Raw genomic sequence first — 12,407 nt, forward strand, 5'->3', positions numbered from 1 at the left:
ATGAGCTGCAAGTAGCTCAGTTGAAGCTGATGCCGCTTCACATTCCTGTACACAGAGGGCAAAGCATTCTCTTCAGTCAGTCTCAGAATAAGCATCTCATTCGTCTAGAGCACCCGGCTACCCTATCCTGGGACTGGGCTTGTTTAATCAAGGTAGCGGTATTTCCAGAACATAGAGCAGCTCTCTCATCTGCTGCTAAGTCCTGTTGAAACGGCTCCTACGTCCGTCTGCCAGTTGGGAGATTCCCTACCTTTGGAGCCCATACTAGGAGATCAGTCTTTCTTTCTCCTAAACCTTTGAAATGCTGCTTCTTCTCTGATGTTTGAGCTGCTACTGAAACGGACCTTGGTCCACGTGACCATTTGGGGAGTAACATGTGTCTGCTTCCAGATGGAGGTCTTCAGAGTAAGCAATATCTAACTATGTTACATGGATTTATCAGCCCAAGAGCTTCAGCATCGCAACATCTGCAGTCAAAGAGTTGCCTGTGATCTTCATCTCCTGCATACGCAGCTTATTTTCATCAGCCATCATCGCTTCCATAACAGAGTACAAGAGGTGTGGCCTTGCAAGCCAGGAGCACTTTGCAAACACAATAAAAACACTTCATTAAAAGATTTCAAGTGAGAACACAATTTCACTGACTGCCAGCATGGCTGTGATCAGCACAAGAAAGAGCCAGCTGCATTCTTCCTTGCTTCAGACAGCAGCATCAGCAACACAGATCTGGAGTCAGAACCGAGCTGGCCATTCTGGGACAACGGGGACAGAGCAGCCCGCAAGCTCCCTGTTCCATGGACGCTGTCTATGGGCTCAAGCACAGACAGCAGGAAAAACTGGTTTCTATTCAGCAAACCGAGCAGATGACGTTTAGAAGATACCTGGGAATCAAATATGCATATTACCAATGTGCCATTTTCATGGTCACTTTTCGGACCGTGACATTACTCTAAAACACGACTCGATTCATCAACAGGACAAGAGACCACTGTTGTCCAGTTTGCCAGCTTCAGTTTTTCAGCTGAGTTACTAGACATGCCTGCGCTTTAGCCTTTCCTTTTTGTATTAAAAATGCAAGGAGTGGTTCGGATCTCCTAAGCATCCTGCCAAATGGCAGAGAAGCCGAGGGGGCTCAGCATGGCCTTTCGTTCGTGCTCTCTCTTTTAGTCTTAAACATAGTGATTACAGCTACTCAGGCCTGCAGAACTGACACCCCTTTGGAACCTTTGCTCTTCTGACAAAGCTCATTTGGATTCAGTGCTCTGTCTATTAGAAAAAACAGTTCCCTACCTCTCATAACTGTTACTCTTCGAGATGTGTTGCTCATGCCCATTCCAATAGGTGTGCGCGTGCCATGTGCACGATCGTCGGAAGGTTTTTCCCCTAGTGGTACCCGTCAGGTCGGCGGTGGAGACCCCTGGAGTGGCACCTTTATGGAAGCGTATATAGGTCCCTGCCGACCTGCCGCCTGCTCAGTTCCTTCTTGCAGGAATACTCCAACAGAGGGGAGGGATTTAGAATGGACATGAGCAACATCTCAAAGAACAACACTTACGAGAGGTAGGTAACCATTTTTTCTTCTTCGTGTGCATTCCAATAGGTGACTCCCAAGCAGTTTCCCTTGTGGGGAGGGGTTGGAGTTCACCCGGTTGTTGAGTGCAGGACTGCCCTGCCAAAGGCTGTATCGCCCCTCACCTGCTGGGTAATGGTATAGTGTGATGTGAAAGTGTGGATGGAAGACCATGTTGTTGCCTTGTATATGTCCTGGATAGGGACCTGCACCAGGAACGCTGTGGATGACACCTGCGTCGTAGAGTGCTACCTCGTGTAATGCGCTGTAAGCGGAGGGGCTGGAAGTTTTGCCAGGTCGTACCAACACACACGCGCCCTGAAAGCTGGCCTGAAATGCTTAGCATGCCAGACGAACCGTCCTCAGCTCCCTTATGTTGATATGCAGTGATAGTTCTGCATGGGACCATAGGCCGTGGGTTCTGATATTGCCCAGGTGCGCTCCCCAACCGAGCACCGAGGTGTCCGTGACCAGGTTGGGGTTTGGCTGCAGCCACTAGTGGAGAGATTCGAGGATGCGAGGGGGGAGGGTAACTATCGTGTCCAGCGGGTCCCTGGCCGGCCTGTGCACCCATGCCTGGAGGGGCCGAAGGCGTAACCTGGTGTGCTGGACCACATATGTGCAGGCTGCCATATGCCCCAATAGCTTCATGCAATTTCTGGCCGTGGTTGTGGGAAACCGGCAAAGGTTTTCGACAATGTCCGTGAGCGCTTGGAAGCACAGCTCAGGCAGGAATGCCCTGGTCTGCATGGAGTCCAAGAGAGCCCCTATGAACTCTATTCTCTGCATCGGGGCCAGTGTGCATTTGGGCACATTCAATAGGAGGCCCAGTCTGTGGCTCAGGCCAGGGACACATGCTCTGCAGCCTGTGCTTGTGATTCGGCCTGGACGAGCCAGTCATCCAGGTATGGGAACACTTGCACCTGGCGTTTGCGGAGGAAGGCTGTCACGACTGCCATACACTTGGTGAATACCCGGGGGGGCTGCTGAGAGCCCGAACGGGAGCACCCTGAACTGGTAGTGCTGGCCACTGACCACGAACCTGAGGAATAGTCTGTGGGCCGGGATAATGGATATATGGACGTACGCATCTTTGAAGTTGAGGGCAGTGTACCAGTCCCCCGGATCCAGGGAAGGAATAATGGCGGCCAGAGAGATCAAGTGAAACTTCACTTTTCTTATGAATGTGTTGAGCTCTCGCAGATCCAGGATAGGCCAGAGCCCCCCTTGGCCTTGGGGATGAGGAAATAATGGGAGTAGGACTCCTTGCCCCTGAACTCCTGAGGAACTGTTGCCCCTAGAGCGAGAAGTGAATGCACCTCCTGCAAGAGGAGTTGTTTGTGAGAAGGGTCCCTGAAGAGGGACGGGGAAGGTGGGTGGGAGGGAACAGAATTGGATAGAATACCTCACTTCTACCATGCTGAGGACTCAGCAATCTGACATGATCTGGGACCAAGCACAAAAGAAGTGGGAGAGTCGATTCACAAAAAGGGGTGGGGGGGGAAGTGTACAGATCAGAGACTGAAACTGATGCTCCGTCCTCGGGCACATCTTCAAAAGTTTGGCTTTGGGCCAGGGGGCTGTTTGGCCAAACCCTGGCCTTGGCCTGAGGAGGACTGTGGCGGGTACCTCCTATTATTTCTGCCCCGACTCCTTGACAAGTCTTGCCTAGGAAGCCCAGAGTAGAAGCAGAATGGGGGCTGAGGCTTGAAAGGCTTTCTTTTAGGTGCAGGGGTGTGGATCCCCAAAGACTACAAAGTTGCCCGCGAGTCCTTAAGGCTGTGCAGGCGAGAATCTATAGTTTAGGCAAACAAGCCCACAGTCAAAGGGTAGGTCCTGAATCGTGTTCTGGACCTCCGGTGGCATTCCCGACACCTGGAGCCACGCACTGCACCTCATTGTAATGGCGGTGGCCATGGTCTGAGCTGCCAAGTCCGCCGCGTCTAACGCAGCTGTAGGGAGGTTCTGGAGACCACCCTACTCTCCTCAAGGAGTGTGCTAAACTCCTTGCGCGAGTCAGCCAAGAGCAACACCTGGAACTTTGCCAACGAGCTCCACGAGTTGAAAGCCATAGTGGTTGAGTACCGCTTGCTGGTTGGCCATTCGAAGCTGGAGCCCCCCAGTCAAGTAGACCTTCCGGCCGAAAAGGTCCAGCTTCTTAGTGTCCCGTGACTCAGGCGCAGGACCCGGCTGTCCTTGCCTCTCTCTGTGATTTGCCGCATCGACCACCAGAGTCCCTGGTTGGGGATGGGTGAAAAGGTGTTCGTACCCTTTCTGTGGCACAAAATAGCGTCTTTTGACCCCTTTAGCGGTGGGTGGTATAGAGGCCGGGGTCTGCCAGAGCACCTTAGTGGTGTTTTGGATAGTTCTTATTAGGGGCAAGGCCACCCTAGAAGGACCCTCCAAGGCAAGGATGTCCACCATCGGGTCAGACTCCTCCATGACCTCCTCTGCCTGGAGATTGAGATTTGGGGCCACCCTCCTAAGGCGGTCCTGGTGTCCATTGCCGGAAGGGTGGAGGTGGTGCCCACCATCGCCTCATCTGGTGAGAAGATGGGGAAGGCCCATGGGACAGGATCTTCCTGCCCTTCTGGCTCTCTGGAGGTCGGGTCAGGTGCCTCGGAGCCTCCCGTGACTGGAGGTGGCTCTAGTGTCACTGATGGCACTGGTTCGGGTGCTGCGCCTGAACGTGACAGCCCAGAGTCCCTGTCATGTGCGGGGTCCTCAGGAGCCCTGGGGGTGTGTCGAGCCAGCGACGTTGCTGAGTGGGGGACATGGGGTGCAGATGCCACTGATGCCGGCCTGGAGCCCTGAGCCTGAGCCTGATGGTAGGCCCAAGGAGTCCAAAAAGGCCATTGGACTGGGCCCTGCCAGGCGACTGCCGGTGCCGATGATTCCACCCATGCAGTGCTGTGACCGGGAGCAGTAGTGGCTGCGACAAGATACAGAAGACTCGACATCTGACCTGGAAAAGTAGTCTGTACCTGACCAGTACCGGGGAGATGGTGAGCAGCGCGGTAGCATCATAGTCTTGCCACAACGATGAACGAGAGGCAGTGCCACCATCAGTGCTGCAAAGGGTGCTGGAGCCACATGCGGCGCCGGGATAGATGCTGCAGCCGGTTCGGTCACCGGTGCCTGGGCTTGTGGTGCCGGGGCCCATGCCATTATGGCAATGAGGTCCCATGCTGCCTCGTAGGTATCCGGTGTGGCGGGAAGGTCGAGCTCTTCCTCCAGATCTTCCTGAGTCAGGGCGTCTACCAGCACCAGACTTGATGGGCCTCCTGTTGGGGCCCAGAGTCAATGGTGTTGGGTCTTGAGGCCCAGACCATGGGTGTCCCACGGGAGGATGCACCCTGCTGGAATCCCCTCACGGCTTCTTGACAGGGGAACGAGTCCTGTCTGCCTTCTTTTTCTTATGCGGTGCCGCCTGATAGCAGTAGCCTTACGACTCAGGGAACGGTGCAGGTGCTCCTTGGAGGAGTCCTTCCTCAGTGCCAGGACATCCCGCACCGAGGCCGGGGCGCTTTGCACCGATGATGCCGGTGCCCCTCCTGGTGTCGGCTGTGGGCAGAGGGCCGACTCCATCAGGAGGAGCTTCAAACAACAGTCCTGGGTCTAAAGCTCCTGCAAACTGGGTACTTCTCTGTCTGATGGCCCTCTCCTGAACACTTGAGACAAGCAGTGTGCGGATCGCCTGTGGGCATAGGTTTCACACACCTCTCGCATGCCTTAAACCCCTGCGACAGAGGCATGCCCCAGTGCCTGGGGAAAACTAGGGCGGGGGGAAGCCCCCCAAAGTAAGTTCAACTATCTACAAACTAGTATATAACAAACTAACGACTATGTACAAGGAAGAAAAGGGAACCACTAGGTAGGCATTTGCGAATGCAAGAGACTGAGCTGCTCCATGCCTAGTTGGCAGCCGGTATCACGTGGAGTGTCCCGGGCGTCGGCCCTGGGGCCGGTTTTGTTCAATATCTTCATTAATGATCTGGAGGATGGCATGGACTGCATCCTCAGCAAGTTCGCGGATGACATTAAACTCGGGGGGGAGAGGTAGATATGCTGGAGGGTAGGGATAGGATACAGAGGGACCTGGACAAATTGGAGGATTGGGCCAAAAGAAATCTGATGAGGTTCAACAAGGACAAGTGCGGAGTCCTGCACTTAGGACGGAAGAATCCCATGCACTGTTACAGGCTGGGGACCGACTGGCTAAGCAGCAGTTCTGCAGAAAAGGACCTGGGGATTACAATGGACGAGAAGCTGGATATGAGTCAGCAGTGTGCCCCTGTTGCCAAAAAGGTCAACGGCATATTGGGCTGCTTTAGTAGGAGCCTTGCCAGCAGATCGAGGGACGTGATTATTCTCCTGTATTTGGCACTGGTGAGGCCACATCTGGAGTACTGTGTCCAGTTTTGGGCCCCACACTACAAAAGGGATGTTGACAAACTAGAAAGAGTCCAGCGGAGGGCAACAAAAATGATTAGGAGCCGGGGCACATGACTTATGAGGAGAGGCTGAGGGAACTGGGGTTATTTAGTCTGCAGAAGAGAAGAGTGAGGGGGGATTTGATAGCAGCCCTCAATTACCTGAAGGGGGGTTCCAAAAAGGATGGAGCTCGGATGTTCTCAGTGGTGGCAGATGACAGAACAAGGAGTAATGGTCTCAAGTTGCAGTGCGGGAGGTCTAGGCTGGATATTAGGAAAAACTTTTTCACTAGGAGGGTGGTGACGCACTGGAATGGGTTACCTAGGAAGGTGGTGGAATCTCCATCCTTAGAGGTTTTTAAGGCCTGGCTTGACAAAGCCCTGGCTGGGATGATTTAGTTGGGGATTGGTCCTGCTTTGAGCAGAGGGTTGGACTAGATGACCTTCTGAGGTCTCTGCCAACCCTGATATTCTATGATTCTATGCTCCAATGACCATCACTGGCGGCACGAAGGAACTGAGCAGGCGGTGGGTCGGCAGGGACCTATATACACCACCATAAAGGCGCCACTCCAGGGGTCTCCACAGCCGACCCGACAGGTACCGCTAGGGGAAAAATCTTCCAACGATCGTGCATGCGGCACGCACACACACCTATTGGAATGCACATGAGCAACCACTCAAAGAGCAACTAATGCCTCTGGGACAGATACAGACGAGTGCACGTACACTTTCGTGTGCAGCTAACATGCACATAACTGAACTTCAGTGGACGTCTCCTCTGTCATCCTGGACTTGTGTGTGCACAGAAGTACGTGAGCGTGCAAATCAGGGGCTGCACAGGAACACTGAAACTATGCAAATGAGGCATGTGCAAGTCTGAAAACGAAGTCCTTTGTACAAAAAAAAATTCCATTTCACTGAACTTACATCCAACAGATTTACAGGCAATAGCAGTTAGCAGAATGTTTGTGTCATTTCAGATTTATGTTCACAGCAGCTTTCTGAATGGCAAAGGCCCTTCATGTGACCCAGTGACTTGAGAAGACAAGGAGGACTGTCCCGCATCCTCTTGAAGCCTTTGGCCAGCTGGCTGCCTGAAGCTCAGTTGCTGCCCCTCTGCTGAGCTACCGCTGAAATCTGCGACCACGGGTACTAGGATGAAAGGAGGCAGACAGCTTAGATGCCTCACAGCTGCAGGCAAAGTAGCACAGCACAGCCCCCAGCACAGGAATCTGAGCTTTGAGTTCTGCCACAGAGGAGCCCGAGGGGCTCCTGAAAAACCTGGGTGCCTCAAGGAAAGAGATAAGAGTCCCGAGATGCAGGGTAGACACTGATGGAGAAGAAAGAAAACAGATGCAGTCGCAGTCCATTAGCATCTTGTGTCAATAAGTGTAACAAACGTGATACATGCACACGGCAACTGAATTTTAATGGCAGGGAAACAATGTTAACGGAACATATTTAAAATACATTGATTCAGTCAGAAACATGCTCGTTGCATTGGAAAGCGCTCTGGAATTAGCATCTTGTACCAAGTTGAGCTTCCTGCCAATCCTCCCTGCTACACAATTGATCATTTCGTATGTTGCGATTCCTCATTTGCAGCTTCTCTTGCACACAAGTTTTTCTGTAGCAAGGTTAAATCATACTCAGAAAGGCCTGACCGGTATAAAGCATCTCCATCTCTCTATTTGCATATCATTCTTGTTGTGACCCCTGGAGCAATGCTTGATTGGCTCACCGTCAGGCAGCGTGCACTTAGTGCCGTCAAAGCACATCAGATCAGCCTGCATGCTAAATGCCAACTTCCAGCAACAGAGAGCCCACGCAGTCAGAATGTCTGGGCACAGTTCAGCTCTGCTCTAAGAAGTGACAGTTATTTTCATATCAATGAGTCCAATTCAGAAACGATTCCTTCGTCAATAGCTAATGCAGCCTACATTCCCATTGATATTCATTTATTACCAGTGTTCATTACTATTTATAAAAGAGCTCAAAGCGAAAACTTGGCATTTTCTATTGCACAAGTACATGTAGAGGAATTGGATGGATTCTCAGTGTTTTTTCTTTTTCCTTTTAAAATAAATTACCGATTGTTCACTTGTTATACTGAACATGCAAATAATTAAATCTATTGTAAATGTAAAGCCATGCAGTAAATCTAAGCGTAGCACTCATGTTAGTAGCATGTACTCTACGGGGCACATTGCCAGTCACAGACAGGGGGGGAGACAGAACACATGCTATGCACTACTGCACTTTCATGTTTGTATACAAGGACATAAATGCAAGCCACACACAACACCAGTACCTTCAACTTTGACAAGTGTCCCAGTTCCTTAGCCGCACTGAAAATCAACTGCGTACCCTATGATTGCCAGAAGTTAAAGTGGAAGAAAGGAGAGAAAGATTAGAAATCAATTTTTGAGCAAGTAAAGGAAAAAGGTGCAAATCAAGCTGGTCCAGTGATCTTGACATAACCAACCCAGGGCCAGACATGCTAGTGTTGTTTTCCTCCATTTCCAAGGAACACATTTGTTAGCTAGAGTAAAGAGCAGCCTTCCTGTGGACAGCCACATACAGCGCTCCCGCAGGCTGCGGTACACTGCTAGTTCTCACGTGCAGAAACCACCTATTTAAACCAATGACATCCAGCTGGATTACACACAAACAGACAGTGAATACATTGTATTACCCTCGACTGGACGCTCTATTACAGCCAGACCTACAGATCTGGGAGTACAAAGCTTTTATGGAGTTGACTAGAAACTAAGCGCAGATCACATTGTTAGTTAGAACTTTCGTGTAGACATGCAGCACAGTGGGGGTAAGCACACGTTAGCCCCCCAATTTGATTGGTTTGGTTTTTAGTGTATTATCTCAGGCAGAAGACAGGCAGGCCCAGTCTAGTGGAATACTCTAAAAATTCCTTATTCACAAACATGAACAGATCGGCACCTAGACATCCCCTGTTCCCACACCATGGTTTACTTGTGTCCTGTGAACAATGACACAATGAGGAAGGAAGCTGGAGCCCTGGTGCTGGGAAATGTGACTTGGAGCCAGATACATTGCAGCATAATGAATGCTGATCCTTTTCCTCTGCCGTAGCATCTTTCCACCCTTCTCTAATGCACCTATCACCCGGATACTGGAGTCCTATACTCAATGAGCAAGGCTACAAGCAACCAGACAGTTATTGCCACCCATTGCTCCTAAGATCCTTTATGGGATGTGCTTGAAATTATTTTCTTCCTCTCCCTGTGTTTTCGCCTCCTCCCTGGACAAAGGGCCTGTTCAGTGGAGAGCCTGAGGAATCCAACCTGCTCTCGCGCTGGTTGTGAATTCCCTCCGCTCTCCGTTGCACGCTCTTCCACTCTGGCAGGCGCTGTGGGGAGGAGGCTGTAAATGTCCAGGCTTCTCCAGTTGAATTTCCCCCTTTCTTGCTCAGTGAGGCCTGAACTGTGCTGGGAGGATCGTCCCCTGGAATGGGGAACTGGACCCTAGTCCCTGCAGGCCAGTAAATGATAATTAGGGCACTGCTGTTTAATTTTGTTTCAGTTACTTTTCCGAATGAACACCATACACCAGTTCAAAAGGAAGTCCAGTGAAGCTAGCCCTGTCCTTGGGATTGTTGGTGTACTCGGCAATTTCTACAAGTCCCATATGTTTCCAAATAGCTCTAATGAGCCCCTCATGCTGTACATTATTTTCCTTCACCACCTCCCCTCCCTACCCCTTTACCCACTAGTCTTCCGTACTTCAGTAATCCCTTCGCTCTCATCCTTCCACCCGGAGAGCCAGCAAACCAAACAATCCCAGTGCTAAGAGTCTGGAGGAAGAGTTTGGCTAGTGTAGTTGAGCAAAAAGGCGGCTGAGAGGGAATCTGATTGCACTGTATAAATACATCCGGGTGGGGATAAGGGGGTAAAAACACCAAGGAGAGCAAAGAGCTATTATTGAGGCTGAAGGAAAGTCTTGGCACAGGAATAAATGAGGATAAACTGGCCATGAACAAATTCAGGCTGGAAATTCGGATGATGTTTCTAACCGGCAGAGGAGGGAGGCTCTGGAGCAGCCTCCCAAAGGGGTCAGTGGGGCAAACAACGTAACTAGTTTTGAGAGAAAGCTGGAGAAATGTATGAGTGATTGTGGGACGGGGTTGCTTGTGATGCCAGAAGTTGGGAATGGGCGACAGGGGATGGATCACTTGACGATTCCCTGTTCTGTTCATTCCCTCGGGGGCACCTGGCATTGGCCACTGTCGGCAGACAGGATACTGGGCTAGATGGACCTTTGGTCTGAACCAGTCTGGCCGTTCTTATGTTGGTAGGGGGCAGGGCTTGGCAGCCCGGGGGGTGCCTTCTGGTTTATGGCTTATGTTCTGAAGCTCATGCTTCAGGGCTCCAGCTGGTCACCTGCAGGGGTCAGGAAGGGATCCCTGTCCCCCAGGTACTCTGGTGGTATGTGCTTTGTTTTCTCTCTCTGAAGCATCAGGGATGGCCACAGCTGGAGATGGGACATTGGATGGGGAGTGTCAGGGATCTGAGGTGGCACTGAGCATTCTCTCTCTCAGATGCTTGGCTGGTCCTTGCTCATGTGCTCAGGGTCTGACTGATCACAATATGTGGGGTCAGGAAGGAATTTTCCCTCAGGTCAGACTGGCAGTGAACTGTGGTTTTTTTTAAACCTTCTTCTGCCATGTGGGGGTGCAGGTCACTAGCCAGAATTATCTGGGTAGATCTCACGTCAGTGTTTCTCTGCCATTGTGGGGTCTCTGGCACGGGTGTATCTCAATCTCTCCCATTCTCTGCCTGTGGCACATCATAGCCTAGTCCCCTGTGGGCTGTGATATCTGGATCTAATTCTGATGGTTGGGTTTAGCACGTGGGTGGTGCTGGTGGCCTGTGAAATACAGGTAGTCGGACTGGATGATCTGGTGGTCCCTTCTGGCCTTAAACTCTATGACTCTGTCAGAGACACTGCATGTCTGCTGCCACCCTGATCACTTGGCTTGTCTCTTATATCCCTTCCCCCCGCCATTTAACTCTGTATTTTGTAAGCTGTCTCTGAAGTAGAGGGGTCTGGGTGCTGGGGGAGTGAAGCTTGGTGAGGTGGGGGTCTAGGGGCAGCTAGTTGGGGGTCAGGGGTATGGGGGTCTGAAGGTGGGGGTGGGACTCATCAGGGTGGGGGTTTGAGTGCAGGGAGCTCAGTGGGGGGTGGTCTGGGTGCAGGGGTGGGAGTCCCAAGGCAGAGTGTCTGGGTGCAGGGGGGCTCCAGATTCAGGGATTGAGGTTCACTGGGCTAGGGTTCAGATATGGAGGACTAGGGCGGTTCTGGATGTGGGGTGAGGCTTGGTGGGGGTGTCTGGGTATGAGAAGTCCAGATGCACGGGGGTTGGGCAGATGGGGGAGCAGCTCCCCATACAGTGACCCCTCCCCTGCAGCTGAGGAGCGATGGGGGCAGGAAGCAGGGGAGGCGGCTGAACTTCCTGCAGCTGGGGGAGGTTTCTGGGGGTGAGTCTGACAGCCCCAGCCACTCCTTGCAGGGGAAGAGGAAGTCTTGTCCTCTCCTGCCTCCAGCCCAGCCAGGACTAGCAGCTGATCCCGGATCAGGGTAGGAGCTACTAGCTGGGGTGTTCCTAGCCCTGCGGTGATTTACCCCTCCGCCAGCTGCTCTGGGTGCCTGAAACAATATACCTGCGCAGCTAGGGAGTGGTGCGTAACTGCTCTTGCAGCTTCCCTTTGCTTCCCTGTCAAAGTCTTTTTTCTGCGGGGAAGCAAAGGAATCTGCAGGGGACATGAATTCTGCGCATGCGCAGTGGCGCAGAATTACCCCAGGAGTAAGAAAGGTATATCCTAGTAGCTTTTACCATTGCTGCTAACTAATCACACTACTGCAATACCTGACCGATGTGTGTGACTGCACTTAGGGCTTTTGATCAGCATTTATGGTCAAATGGTAAATGCTGTGTGATTTCTGGAGTTCATTTTTACTTCCAAGAGGTTCTTAAGGTTTCAGCACGTGCTGAGCTAAGCAGAAGAGCACACACTTCTTCTAAATCAAGTTACAAGACATTTCAAATGAGCAGCCCCAAAATGCTATTTAAATATTAATATTTCACAGTTCAGTTCTGTCATTCCTCTTTGGAATTTTTCAATACGAGTTTGAACAACAACATTAGCCAGCCAAGGCACGTAGCATTCCTGCTGCAGGCTCCTAAGTAGGCCAGGTCTGAAACACTGAGCAATACCCAGTGACTCAGAATGCTTCATGGAACAAAGCTGCTCAGATAAGTAGTCTCCAATTTTTCTTTCCCAGTAGGCACTATCCCTGCCAATCAATGCCAATCACTGTCAGCGTATGTTTGCAAACAGAAGTTATTCCGTTATTACAATGAG

At 51.4% G+C, this 12,407-nt stretch overlaps 1 protein-coding gene across 6 annotated transcripts in view; it reads right to left on the reverse strand.

Moving 5' to 3' along the window:
- LOC117878847 (protein unc-13 homolog B) overlaps positions 1-12,407 on the reverse strand; it is a 206,252-nt gene that overhangs the window by 14,709 nt on the left and 179,136 nt on the right. For 5 of the 6 annotated variants that reach the window (XM_034773440.1, XM_034773439.1, XM_034773442.1 and 2 more), the window contains one exon: positions 8,318-8,374. The exons of the other annotated variant lie outside the window; for it this stretch is intronic. In XM_034773440.1, the coding sequence (XP_034629331.1) occupies positions 8,318-8,374 (57 nt within the window). The remainder of the gene's footprint in view (positions 1-8,317; positions 8,375-12,407) is intronic. 6 annotated transcript variants of the gene reach the window in all.

The sequence above is a fragment of the Trachemys scripta genome, chromosome 6 (assembly GCF_013100865.1).
Source record: "Trachemys scripta elegans isolate TJP31775 chromosome 6, CAS_Tse_1.0, whole genome shotgun sequence".
Classification (NCBI taxonomy): Eukaryota; Metazoa; Chordata; order Testudines; family Emydidae; genus Trachemys; species Trachemys scripta.